At 38.5% G+C, this 15,080-nt stretch overlaps 1 protein-coding gene across 4 annotated transcripts in view; it reads left to right on the plus strand.

Annotated features, from left to right (window-relative positions):
- The first annotated feature begins 396 nt into the window (after positions 1-396).
- LOC112631549 (cytochrome P450 2C9-like) overlaps positions 397-15,080 on the plus strand; it is a 47,692-nt gene continuing 33,008 nt past the window's right edge. For 2 of the 4 annotated variants that reach the window (XM_025396864.1, XM_025396865.1), the window contains exons 1-5: positions 397-656; positions 2,764-2,926; positions 3,100-3,249; positions 7,671-7,831; positions 8,996-9,172. In XM_025396864.1, the coding sequence (XP_025252649.1) occupies positions 489-656; positions 2,764-2,926; positions 3,100-3,249; positions 7,671-7,831; positions 8,996-9,172 (819 nt within the window). In that variant the 5' untranslated portion in view covers positions 397-488. The other 2 variants (XM_025396866.1, XM_025396867.1) reach the window with 2 other exon arrangements.

Below are 15,080 nucleotides of genomic sequence, written 5' to 3' on the forward strand. Positions count from 1 at the left end.
AGGATTTCATTTTAAAGAAAAAAGTCTCCTAATCTTTGTATAGCATTGACATACTTTTTAAATATACAAGGCATGGAATACATTACTTTCCCTCAAAATCATAAGTTCCCAACTGGTTATTAATCTAAGAATGCAGAATTTTGAGTAATTGTTTTTGCATCAGATTATTTACTTTAGTGCTCTCAATCGTGATGGTGCATTGGAACCATCTGGGTTAACATTTGTTTTTTATTACCAATACCTAGGCTCCAACCTAGTACAATGAAACAGGAATGTACAGAGTGGGCACTGAAATGAAGGAGAACAAGATCAAAGGACATTTTATTTTTATCTCTATCAGTGGGTCAAAGTCCTTTCAGAAGGAGCCTGTAGTGGACCTAGGTGATTGGTCACTTTATTCGTCAAAGAGGCACACACTGAATTAGCATGGAGTGTTATAAAAGGCTTGGAGTGCAAGCTCATGGTTGTCTTAAGAAGAGAAGGCTTCAATGGATTCTCTTGTGGTCCTGGTGCTCTGTCTCTCCTGTTTGCTTCTCCTTTCACTCTGGAGACAGAGATCTGGGAGAGGAAAACTCCCTCCTGGCCCCACTCCTCTCCCAGTGATTGGAAATATCCTAAAGATAGGTATTAAGGACGTCAGCAAATCCTTAACCAATGTAAGTATGCTCCTTCAGTGGCTTGCAAAAGGTAAGTAAATTCACCTGTAGTTTTTGAATAAAGTATATCCCTTGAGGTACATTGTTACAAGAGATCATTGCAAAGTAAATTACTTTGAAAGGCTTTTGTTGCCTTTTCCAGTCTGTCAGTGTCAGAAATAGTGGAATGAGATCATGTATTTTGTGAGTAGAGAAAGATTTAGGTCTTTGCATGTTAGATTCAAAATAACAAGTCAATAGTTTGAAATGCTGTGTTTCTTCTTCATGTCATAGCCATTTGCTATAAATTTTGGCTGAAGGTAAATGGTAAGGGATGTGTTTGTTGTTAGAGATTTTATTAAGTCCTCTACTATACTAGCCATGTGTTTTATTCAGAATAGCCATGAAAACTGAACTTCTCTGAAGAATTAATTTATGCCTGTTGTAAAGGAAATAGCTGTGGATTCAGGACCAGCAAAAGCAGATAAATGGTAGATAAGAAGTTACAGGCTTCCATTATTAGATCCACAAACTAATGTTTTAATTAAACTGTAGCTACAATATATAAACCCCGAAATGACCTTAGGGTTTAGTAATGGTAGGAAGAGAGTCAGAAGATGTATAAGTATTAGGGTTTTTTCTCGAGTGAAAGATGGTTTAACAGTGTTAATATGATATGTGAATACCCCTTGTTGTGTAATAATTAGCATATACAGGGAGTAAAGGACTGTGATTAGTGTATTAAACCTTATGAGCATGATGGTATGATTAGACCAAGAGAATGAGGCTATAGTTATGAAGACTACTCCTACTAGATTGATGGTAGGAGACAGGGCATGGTTGGCAACACTAGTTAGGAGTCATCACATGGCTATCAGGCAGAGAAGTGTTTGAAGGTCCGGTGTTAGTGTATGGTTTGGCTGTGAACTCATTTGTAGTTTGAGTTTGAAAGACAGAATAATAGGGATGAGGTTAGTCTGTGGACAATTATTAGGACAGTTGCACTGCTGAAACTTCAGGAGGTTTGAATGAGAAAAGTTATGATAACAAGTTCCATGTGGCTTATGGAAGAGTAAGTAAAGAGTGATTTTAGATCAGTTTGGCACAGACAAATGGAGCTTGTTATGATTATAACTTATAAGGATAGCATGAGGGAGGAATAAGCTATAAGCTCTGTTGGGGGTGAGGGATTAAAATGATTCGTATAAACCTATAGCCACCTAATTTTAGGAGTACTGCTGTGAGGACTATTGACCTGGCAATGGGTGACTCTATGTGGGCTTTTGGGAGTCCTAAGTGGAGTCCATAGAGAGATATTTTTAGTATAAATGCTATGATGCACGCTATTCATAAAAAACTATTAAACCAGGAAACTGCTAGTTCTTGAAGCTGGGTATTGGTCTTAAGGTGGTCTCAAGAGTGCTGATAAATATATCAAGCATTAGCGTTTGAATAAATGGAGTTTCAAATTTGGGTCTTCTGTATATTAGCTTTAGGACACTGAAAATGAATTTGTCATTCTCTGAGCTAAGTTTTTATTTATTTATTTATTTATTTATTTATTTTTGAGACAGAGTCTTGCTCTGTAGCTCTGGCTGGAGTGCAGTGGTGTGATCTCAGCTCGCTGCAACCTCCATCTCCCGGGTTCCCGTTCAAGCAATTCTCCTGCCTCAGGCCCCCAAGTAGCTGGCATTACAGGCATGTGCCACCATACCCAGCTAATTTTTGTATTTTCAGTAGAGAAGAGGTTTCACCACATTGGCCAGGCTGGTCTTGAACTCCTGACCTTGTGATCCACCTGCCTCAGCCTCCCAAAGTGTTGAAATTACAGGTGTGAGCCACCACACATGGCTGTTTGTTAATAGAGTAAATAGACCTGCTGAATATGTTGATGTGAGGATTAATTGTAATCTGTGCAGCAATTGTCTGACTATTGCCTTGAACATCACAGATCATCTGAGTGGCGAATATAATCATCATCATGTTTATATGTAAAATTCAGACATATCTGAAGCCTGTGTGGCTGAATAAAAGCAGACAAATACAATGAAAATATCATTCTAAGTGAGGCTTAGTAAATGGACGAAATAGTTGCTGCATTTGCTATTATCTATATCTACTTTCCTAGCTCTCAAAAGTCTATGGCCCTGTGTTCACTCTGTATTTTGGCCTGGAACGCATGGTGGTGCTGCATGGATATGAAGCAGTGAAGGAAGCCCTGATTGATCTTGGAGAGGAGTTTTCTGGAAGAGGCCATTTCCCACTGTTTGAAAGAGCTAACAGAAGATTTGGTAGGTGTGCATGTGTCTGTTTCAGTGTCCATCTTGGGGATGGGGAGGATAAGAAAACAGAGACTTGCAGAGCTTCTCAGGCAGAGCTTGGCCCATCCACGTGGCTGCCCAGTGTTAGCTTCCTCTTTCTTGCCTGGGATCTCCCTCCTAGTTTCTGTTTCTCTTCTTGTTAGGAATTGTTTTCAGCAATGGAAAGAGATGGAAGGAGATCCGGCGTTTCTCCCTCATGACGCTGCGGAATTTTGGCATGGGGAAGAGGAGCATTGAGGATCGTGTTCAAGAGGAAGCTTGCTGCCTTGTGGAGGAGTTGAGAAAAACCAAGGGTGGGTGAACCTACTCTGTATCACTGACCTTACTGGACTACTATTTTCTCTACTGACACTCTTGGAAACATTTCAGGGGTGGCCAGATCTTTCATTATGAGTCCTAGTTGTTAGCTCATGTGAAGTGGGGGTTTGAGGCTGAGAGCCAAGGGAATTTGCACATATTTGTGCTGTGTGTGTACAGGCATGATTGTGCATACACTGTGGGTATAAAAGGCTCATTTAATCCTGTGTTCTCCTGAATTTTGCTTCTTTGCTTTCAAATAAGAAATCATGAATATAAATTTTGAGTTCATTTTTTGAAAGAGTTAAAGAGCAGTTTTCCCCATTACCTATTCCGGAACAAGTCACCAGAGAATGGACATGGTGGGAATGGCCCTATCACATGCCTAGGGAGCATGAACCAAATGGCATGTGCTTTTATTTAATTGGACTGTATTTGTATGGTCAGCCTCACTGACTTGTCTGGGGTTTCTTTTAGGCCCATGCTTGCTTAGGCATATCTTACAGCAGTTCTCATCAATTATTATTTCTCTGTAAACATGGTATTATTTAAAAAATAGTATTAATTATTTCTTGTTACTCTTGATTTATATATTTTCAGTAAATATGTGCTGTAGCATAATTCTGTGAAATATACAAATGTCAATTTACAAAACGATTTATTTAACTAGATTTTAATTATTAGTAGTAACTCTGTAATCTGTTTTCCCTAAGTATAATTTGGCTCTGTTTCAGTTATGCTTATCTTTTTCCCACCATATTTATGAAATTTTGGCTTAGAAATTTATGGTAATTATTTTTTCCACTGCCATCTCTACTCATCTATGAAGTTTTACAATGTATCTGTTTGTCAGCCTCAATACCAAATTACTTTGTTTTTAAATTCTGTTTTCCAAATGAAGTGAAAGACTGAAAATCAGATTTATCTGTGAATGACACAACAAACTAAGAGATTTCCAGCTGTTCGATGCCCAACCATTCAGAGTACTATTGAATAAAGTCACTATTTAGGGCCCATAGATGTGAATTTGGGAGCTCTTTAAATATAAAGTTTAATATCTCAAAATAAGAGCTATTTATGACAAACCCACAGCCAATATCATTTTGAATGGGCAAAAGTGGAAGCATTCCCTTTGAAAACTAGCACAAGACAAGGATGCCCTCTCTTATCACGCCTATTCAACATAGTATTGGAAGTTCTGAACAGAGCAATCAGGCAAGAGGGTGTTCAAATGGGAAGAGAAGAAGTCAAATTGTCTCTGTTTGCAGGTGACATGATTGTATATTTAGAAACCCCATCATATCAGCCCCAAAACTCTTTAAGCTGATAAGCAACTTCAGCAAAGTCTCAGGATACAAAATCAATGTGCAAAAATCACAAGCATTTCTACACACCAATAATAGACAAGCAGAGAGCCAAATCATGAGTGAACTCCCATTCACAATTGCTACAAAGAGAATGAAATGCCTAGGAATACAATTTACAAGGGATGTGAAGGACCTCTTCAAGGAGAACTACAAACCACGGCTCAAGGAAATAAAGAGATGATGCAAATGGAAAAAAAATTCTGTGCTCATGAATAGGAAGAATTAATATTGTGAAAATGGCCATACTGCCCAAAGTAATTCATAGATTCAATGATATACCTATCAAGTTATCATTGACTTTCTTCACAGAACTAGAAAAGACTTTTAATTTAATATGAAGCCAAAAAAGAGCCCGTATAGCTAAGACAATTGTAAGCAAAAAGAACAAAGCTGGAGGCATCATTCTACCTGACTTCAAACAATACTACAAGGCTACAGGAACCAAAACAGCATAGTACTGATACCAAAACAGATATGTAGTCCAATGGAACAGAACAGAGGCCTCATAAATACTACCACGCATCCACAATCATCTGATCTTTGACAAACCTGACAAAAACAAGCAATGGGGAAAAGATTCCCTATTTAATAAATGGTGTTGGGAAAACTGGCTAGCCATATGCAGAAAACAGAAGCTGGACCCCTTCCTTACACCTTATACAAAAACTAACTCAAGATGGATTAAAAACTTAAACATAAAACCTAAAACCATAAAAACCCCAGAAGAAAACCTAGGCAATACCTTTCAGGACATAAGCAGGGGCAAAGAGTTTGTGACTAAAATACCGAAAGCAATGGCAGCAAAAGCCAAAATTGACAAATGGGATCTAATTAAGTAAAGAGCTTCTGCACAGCAAAAGAAACTATCATCAGAGTGAACAGGCAACCTACAGAATGGGAGAAATTATTTGCAATCTATCCATCTGACAAAGGGCTAATATCCAGCATCCACAAGGAACTTAAACAAACTTACAAGAAAAAAAGAAATATCCCCATCAAAAAGTGGACAATGGATATGAACAGATAGTTATCAAAAGAAGACATTTATGGAGCCAACAAATGTACGAAAAAAAGCTTATCATCACTGGTCGTTACAGAATGCAAATCAAAACTACAATGAGATACCATCTTATGCAGGTTAGAATGGTGATCCTTAGTAAGTCAGGAAACAACAGATGTTGGTGATAATGTTGAGAAACAAACCCTTTTACACTGTTGGTAGGAATGTAAATTAGTTCAATCATTGTGGAAGACAGTGTGGTGATTCCTCAAGGATCTAGAACTAGAAATTCCATTTGACTCAGAATTCCCATTACTGGGTATATGCCCAAGGGGTTATAAACCTTTCTACTCTAATGACACATGCCCATGTATGTTTATTGTGGCACCGTTCACAATAGTAAAGACTTGGAACTAATCCAAATGCCCATCAATGATGGACTGGATAAAGAAAACGTGGCACATATACACCATGGAATACTATGTGGCCATAAGAAAGGATGAGTTCATGTCTTTTGCAGGGACATGGATGAAGCTGGAAATCATCATCCTCAGCAAACTAACACAGGAACAGAAAACCAAACACCACAAGTTCACACTCATAAATGGGAGCTGAACAATGAGAACACATGGACACAGGGAGGGGTACATCACACACTGGGGCCTGTCAGGGGATGGGAGGCCAGGAAGGGAGAGCATTAGGACAAATACCTAATGCATGAGATGCTTAAAACCTCGATGACAGGTTCATAGGTGCAGCAAACCACCATGGCACATGTATACCTCTGTAACAAACCTGCACGTTCTGCACATGTATCCTAGAACTTAAAGCAAAACAAAAGAAAATTTAAAAAATATAAACTTTATCAATCACTTGATTATAACAACTTTATTTCAGAGATCCTCCACCAAACAAGAAAATCTTACCTATAATTTAATTTATTTAGCTATTAAATGATAGGCTGGGCCTAATCAATATCAAATTAAATAAGTTAAATTTGCAGGATGACTACAGATGGTGGGCATTTAGTTCCTACATAAGAAAATTCATTTTTAAAAAGCTACAGAAGAAAAAAATCTCCATTTATCAATTTACACTTTCTTATTTACCTTACCTGGGATTTATATTTAAAATAAAAAGTTTTTGGCCAGGCATGGTGGCTCATGGCTGTAATCCCAACACTTTGGGAGACCAAAGTGGGCAGACCACCTGAGGTTGGCATTTCGAGACCAGCCTGACCAACATGGAGGAACCCGTCTCTCCTAAAAATACAAAATTAGCCAGACATGGTGGCACATGCCCGTAATCCCAGCTACCTCTGAAGCTGAGGTGGAGAATTGCTTGAACCCAGGAGTCAGAGGTTGTGGTGAGCTAAGATCGTGCCATTCCACTGCAGCCTGGGCAATAAGAGTGAAACTCTATCTCAAAACAAACAAATAATAAACAAAAACAAACAACAAACAAAGTTTTCATTTAAATTTTTACAAACTAATCTATGTTAGGCATATTATTCATTTACATTTGTTTTCCTTCTTATAAAACACATTCTGCTTCTTATATTTATTTCCTTAAATACATGAATTCATCCACAGTCTCTGTAGTTCCTCTCTACTGGTACAATACATGACTCTTTCAGCTATTCATTATATATAAAAAGCTTTAAAATCCTCGACCATTCTCGCCCTTTCTATCTCAGTGCCTTGTTGTCTACAGACTTTGCAGACTGATGTGATTCCCTCTGAAACGTGAATTATTAGGTTTTTAGAAAATGTCTTTTTTTTTTTCCCCAAAGTAAAAGACAAATAGGCTGGCAATGTAAATTTATCATTTGAACAACCGTTATTTAACCAGCTAGGTTGTAATGGTCAACTCGGGATTAATGTAAAAGTGCTGTGTTGATTTTATGCATGCCGAAACTCTTTTTTGCTGTTAAGGGAATTCAGAGGTAAGATATTGCTTAAAATTTCTAAACTACTATTATCTGTTAACAAATACAAAGCATTTTATATCTGAAGTTTAATAGTGTTTTAAATTGTTTCTAATTCTTTAGCCTCACCCTGTGATCCCACTTTCATCCTGGGCTGTGCTCCCTGCAATGTGATCTGCTCCATTATTTTCCATAAACGTTTTGATTATAAAGATCAGCAATTTCTTAACTTGATGGAAAAGTTGAACGAAAACGCCAAGATTTTAAGCAGCCCCTGGATCCAGGTAAGGCCAAGATTTTTACTTCCTGATAAACCACTGATGCTCTTTTTTTCTGACAAATCCAAAATTCTATATAGATCAAGCTCTGAAGTGCATTTTTGAATACTACAGTGTTGCCCAGACAACCATGGGGTGAATATCTGGGAAAGATGGCCAACCCCTTTATTTTATGCATGGGAAATAAATGTCCCAATATAGGCCTGACTTCTAAGCCCATTAGCTCCCTTATCAATGTTTCTTCCACTAAACTCTAAAGCCCTGTTTCTATAAAGCACTTTGGTGACAGCCCCAAAGCGTGCTCATATCACTCCATGGACATCCAGGCACTTTGGAGGCTTCCATTACTCACAAGACTTGTCCTTCAGTTCACACTTTGTCACATTGTGTGGCAGAAATATCCTAATTTGAAAGACACCTCCTTCAAGAAGGGAGAATATTTGGGACCATAGAAGCTACCGAGTAACATGAATAGGGCAGGGATGTTTGATATCTCAGTTTGGGATTCTAGCTGATGAGATAGCTGGGTTAGGAATGATGAAATTATTGGTTTTATGGTGTATGAACCATAAACAGACATCACACTTATACTCTGTGTTGAATTGGCATGTTTTATACTCTGCCTAAATAATAATTGTGTGATTTTACAGAAGTCATTTAACTGCTGTGGTACGCAGTTGGAATTTGAAGTATCTTTGAGCCCCTCCTACTTGTAAAATACTAATTCCATTTCAGAGGCTGCTTGATAGAAATCAATATAGTAGGGACTAGCTTTGTACTATCAATCAGGTTGTCCAAACTCTCTTAACCTATGCTGTCGTCTACAAAACGTGAATGTGGTAATTCATGCCATCTTATGTTTCAAGATTGTAGAGAAGAATTGTAAAAGGTAACAGAATTAATATAAAGATGCTTTTATACAATAAAAAGGAGGTATGAGTCTAGAAAATGTTTATCATCTGGTTAGAATTGATTCTCTGGTCAGAATTTTCTTCCTCAAATCTTTTATAATCAGATAATTACTACATATATACAATAAAAATTTTCCCATCAAGATATATGATATATTTTATTTATATTTATAGCTATAATTTACAACCAGAGCTTGGTATGTGGTATATATGCCTTTATTAAAATCTTTTAATTTAATAAACTATTGTTTTCTCTTAGATCTGCAACAATTTTTCTCCTATCATTGATTATTTCCCGGGAACTCATAACAAATTACTTAAAAACGTTGCTTTTGTGAAAAGTTATATTTTGGAGAAAGTAAAAGAACACCAAGAATCGATGGACATGAACAACCCTCGGGACTTTATTGATTGCTTCCTGATCAAAATGGAGAAGGTAAAATGTTAACAAAAGCTTAGTTATGTGACTGCTTGTGAATCTGTGATTCATTGACTTGCTCTGTGTTTACTAGGGATGTTTAACTGGTCAAACAGTAATGCTTGAGAAGCACTTTAAGTTGTTATTGTATGAATGAATATCCAGTAAGCATAATGGAAAATATAAAATTAGATTGTTAAATAATTAGAATATGTAGACTAAATTATTTAAATAAAAATAATCTGCCCAAACAATAAAGATGGCCGAATAGGAACAGCTCTGGTCTGCAGCACCGAGCGAGATCAATGCAGAAGGTGGGTGATTTCTGCATTTCCAACTGAAGTACGTGGCTCATCTCATTGGGACTGGTTAGACAGTTAGTGCAGCCCATGGAGGGTGAGACAAAGCAGGGTGGGGCCTCGCCTCACCCAGGAAGGGCAAAGGGTCAGGGAACTCCCTCCCCTAGCCAAGGGAAGCTGTGAGGGACCCTGCCATGAGGAATGGTGCATTCTAGCCCAGATACTATGCTTTTCCCATGGTCTTCACAGCCTGCAGAGCAGGAGAGTCCCTCAGGTGCCTACACCACAAGGGCCCAGCACAAAACTGGGGGGCTGTTTGGGCAGACAGAGCTAGCTGTAGAAATTTTTTTTTTTCATACCTCAGGGGCACCGGGAACACCAGCGAGACAAAACTGTTCACTGCCTTGGAAAGAGAGCTGAAGCTAGGGAGCCAAGTGGTCTGGCTCAGTGGATCTCACCCCTACAGAGCCCAGCAAGCTCCACTGGCTTGATTCTTACTGCCAGCACAGCAGTCTGAAATTGACCTGGGACATTTGGGCTTAGTAGGGAGAGGGGCGTGCGACGTTACTGAGGCTTGAGTAGGCAGTTTTCCCCTCACAATGTAAACAAAGCCACTAGGAAGTCTGAACTGGGTGGAGCCTACTGCAGCTCCAAAAAGCTGCTGTAACCAGACTGTCTGTCCAGATTCTTCCTCTCTGGGTGGGCATCTCTGAAAGAAAGGCAGCAGCCCGTCAGACGCTTATAGATAAAACTCCCATCTCCCTGGGAAAGAGCACCTGGGGGAAGGGGCGGCTGTGCATGCAGCTTCAGCAGGCTTCAATGTTCCTGCCTGCTGGCACTGAAGAGAGTAGATCTCCCTTCAAAAGCACTTGAGTACTGCTAAAGGACAGACTGCCTCCTCAAATGGGCCCCTCACCCCCATGCCTCATGACGGGGAGACAACTCCCAGCAGAATTTGACAGACCTCATATAGGAGAGCTCCATCTGGCTGGCATCTGGCAGGTGCCCATCTGGGATAAGGCTTCCAGAAGAAGGAACAGGAAACAATCTTTGCAGGGCTGCAGCCGCTTCTGGCAATACCCAGACAAATAGGGTCTGGAGGAGACCTCCAGCAAACTCCAGCAGACCTGCAGCAGAGGGGCCTGACTGTTAGAAGGAAAGCTAACAAACAGAAAGGAATAGCATTAATATCAACCAAAGGGACATCCATACGAAAACCCCATCCAAAGGTCACCAGCATCAAAGACTAAAGGTAGATAAATCCATGAAGATGAGGAAAAAAAAAACAGTGCAAAAAGGCTGAAAATTACAAAAACCAGAGTGCTTCTTCTCCTCTAAAGGATCACAACTCCTCTCCAGCAGGGAACAAATTGGATGGAGAATGAGTTTAATGAATTGACAGAAATAGCCTTCAGAAGGTGGGTAATAACAACCTCACCGAGCTAAAGGACCATGTTCTAACCTAATGCAAGGGAGCTAAGAACCTTAAAAAAGGTTACACGAGTTGCTAATTAGAATAACTAGTTTAGAGAAGAGCATAAATGACTTGAAGGAACCGAAGAAAACAGCACAAGAACTTTGTAAAGCATACACAAGTATCAATAGCCAAATTGATCAAGCAGAAGAAAGGATATCAGAGATTGAAGATCAACCTAATGAAATAAAATGCAAGGACAAGATTAGAGAAAAAAGAATGAAAAGGAACAAACAAAGCCTCCAAGAAATATGAGATTATGTAAAAAGACCAAACCTATGTTTGATTGGTGTACCTAAATGTGATGGGGAGAATGGAACCAAGTTAGAAAACACTCTTCAGGATACTATCCAGAATAACTTCTTCAACCTAGCAAGACAGGCCAACGTTCAAATTTAGGAAATAAAGAGAAGACCACAAAGATACTCCTTGAGAAGAGCAACCCTAAGACAAAGGAAGTACATCAAACTAACAGCAGATCTTTTTGCAGAAACAGTATAAGCCAGAAGAGAGTGGGAGCCAATATTCAACATTCTTAAAGAATTTTCAATCCGGAATTTCATATTCAGCCATACTATAGCAAAGGACTATAAATCATCCTACTATAAAGACACAGGTGCACATATGTTTATTGCAGCACTATTCACAATAGCAAAGACTTGGGACCAACCCAAATGCTGATGAATGACAGACTGGATAAAGAAAATGTGGCACATATGCACTGTGGAATACTGTGCTGCCATAAAAAAGGATGAGTTCATGTCCTCTGCAGGGATATGGTTGAAGCTGGAAACCATCATCCTCAGCAGACTAACACAGGAACAGAAAACCAAACGTTGTATGCTCCCACTCATGAGTGGGAGTTGAACAATGAGAACACATGGACACATGGAGGGGAGCATCAATGCCGGGGTCAAGATGGGTGCAGCAAACCACCATGGCACGTGTATACCTATGTAACACACTTGCACCTTCTGCACATGTATCCCAGAACTTAAAATATATATATGTATAAATCTACCCAAGGAGAAACAGAATGCATATTTCAGGTGAAATGGAATCAATTACTGACAAATATGAAAATATAAAATATGCCATACGATGAAGATGAGCATCATTATTGCACACAGTTTATTTGAGAATGGGAAAGAATGGCTTAACCTAGGTGGGTTTCCTGAATTCCTGCAAATTGAAATAGCCCATAAAATATTTGCAGTGAGAGTCAGAGGAGGGTTTCAGATGGATCGGAATGCTCTACATGGAGGTGCAGAGGTGGGTGATGGAAAAGAGTAGGTGGATGGAAGAGGGAAGGGAAGCCTTCATTGAGTGTAAACTAAAATGATTTGTACAGATAACAGTTGGAATTTGGTGTCTATCAGATGATGTGTAAACATCAATCCTGTTGTCATTGCACCATTGTTGAAAAGGCTATTTTTTTCCCCTATTGAATTGTCTTGGCAACCCTGTCAAAATCCAATTGACTATAAATGTGTGAAGGTTTTTTTTGTGTGTGTGTGTGCTCTCAATTGTACTCCATTGATCTATACGTCTCTCCTAATCCCTATAGTACACCATCTTAATTACTGTAGTATTGCATTAATACCAAGTTATTAAATCAAATCAAGGTATGTGAGTCTTTTGTTATTCTTTTTCAGTACCATTTTCACTATTCTGGGTCCCTTGAATCTTCATATGAAATTTAGAATAAACTTATCAGTTTTCTCAAAGGAGCCAATGGGGATTTTGACAGGATTGCATTAAGTCTGTAGATCAGGGAATTATGTCATTTCTTAAATTGAAGTGAAATTCACACAATATATAATTAACCATTTTAAAGTGTACACTTGAGTGGTATTTAATGTATTCACAATGTTGTGCAACCACCAGCTTTCTCTGGTTTCAAAATGTTTTTATCACTCTACAAAAACATATCGTATTCATTAAATTATCACTCCATTCCTCCACCCCATCATGTAATGACCTCTAATCTTCTTTCTGTTTCCATGGATTTGCCTGTTATGGATATATAAAGGACTCATAGCATATGTAGCCTGTTATTTCTGGGTCCTTTCACATATAAAGTTTTGGAGGCTCATCTAAGTTGCAACGTGTATCAGTACTTCATTCTTTTTTGTCGCTGAAATATATTTTATTTTCCACGCACATATATCACAATTTGTTATTCATCTGTTTATGGACATCTGCATTGTTTCCAACTTTCGGCTCTTATAGATAATCTTGCTTTGACCATTTGTGTGTCTTTCTTTATGAGCATGTTTTCATCGTTCATGGGTATATTCTCAGGAGTTGAATTGCTGGGTCAAATGGTGATTTTATGTTTATCTTCTTGTATAAGAGCCAAACTTTTCTACAGTGAATGTGGCATTTTATATTCCTTCCAGCAATGTAGAAGGATTTCTATTTTTCCACATAGTTGCTAATACTTGTAATTTTCTGTATTTATTGAAGCCATCCTAGTGAATGTAAAGTGGTAGCTCATTGTGGTTTTATTTATTTATTTATTTAGAGACGGAGTCTTACTCTGTCACCCAGGCTGGAGTGCAGTGGCATGATCTCAGCTCCCTGCAACTTCTGCCTCCTGGGTTTACACAATCCTTCTGCCTCAGTCCCCAGAGTAGCTGGAATTACAGGGATGTGCCACCACACCTGGTTAATTTTTATGTTTTTGGTAGAGATGGGTTTTCACCAATTTGGCCAGGCTGGTCTCGAACTCTTGACCTCAGGTGATCTGCCCATCTTGGCCTCCCTAAGTGCTGGAATTACAGGTGGGAGCCATTGCGCCCAGCTCTCATTGTGGTTTTAACTTGTATTTAATGGCCAATGATTTTGAACTTGAATAATAATATATTATTATTATTCTATATATATAATATTATATATAGTAAAATAATATAATATATTATTACCCATTTGTATATCTTCTTTGGATACATGCCATTCAAGTACATTTTCTATTTAAATTAAGTTGCTTTTTCTTTTTAAGCTGTTGGAATGGTTTGTGTATTCAAAACATTAAACTCTTACATATACATAATATGAAAATAATTCCTCTCATTCATTCGGTTGTCATTTCACATTCTTAATTATATTCTTGCTGCACCAAGTTTAATTTTGATGAAGTTTCATTTATCTATTTTTCCTCTTGCTGCTCTGGTATCAAATTTATAAATCTATTGCCAAATATGAAGTCATGAAGATTTACCCCTACGTTTTATTCTAAGAGTTTTATAGTTTTAGCTCTTATATTTAAGTTTTTCCATCCATTTTCAGTTATATTTTTCATTTGGAGTGAAGTAAGGAAGGTTTCAGCTTCATTCTTCTGCATTTCACTGTCCTCTTGTCTCATCACCATTTGTTGAAGAGATTCTTTCCTCGGATTGAATGGTCTAGGCACCCTTGATGAAAGTAAATTTGCCATAGATATTTAGGTTTATTTCGTGATTTCAGTTTCATTCCATTTGTCTTGATGATATCTTTATGCTAGTACCACACTGTTCTGATTATTATACTTTGTAGTAAGTTTTGAAGTTGGAAACTGAGTACTCACAGATACAGAAATTAAGTAGAAATTACTTAGGCAGATAGTATGCCTTTGGGAGTCCTCAGTAAGGTTTTTCTTTTTAATGGAAAACAGCCCCAAATCATTTTCTAACAAAGAGCAGCTTGTAAAATTGAGCTGCAGACACAGATGAGGAAGCTGGAAGCTTCTTGGGTGAATGCTGGTAGTACAGAACTACCTGTAACCAGGCATGTTCAAAATGGCGGCTTCATCTTCCCTCCCCTTTGCCAGCAACGTGTACAGTAAGGAGCAGATAAGATGGCACCGGTCAAGTGGAAAGTCCATATGCCTAATAAGATTACAGTGGGGAGGCCAGCCTTGCCCACCTGCTATGTAAATGTCACACCTGATTAAACCAATCTCTATGGGCTCTGTGTAAATCAGACACTGCTTCCTCCAGCCTGCCTATATGATCTGCTGTCATCCACCTCCTTCCCCTTTGTCCAATGTCCCTCTCTCGCACAAGAAGGTGCTCTTTTCTCTCCTTTCTTCTATTACATTTTCTGCTACTTAACCCACTCATATGTGTCCGTGTCCTAAATTGTCCTGGGGCGTGATGACAAACCCGAGGGT

This window comes from Theropithecus gelada, chromosome 9 (assembly GCF_003255815.1).
Source record: "Theropithecus gelada isolate Dixy chromosome 9, Tgel_1.0, whole genome shotgun sequence".
NCBI lineage: Eukaryota > Metazoa > Chordata > Mammalia > Primates > Cercopithecidae > Theropithecus > Theropithecus gelada.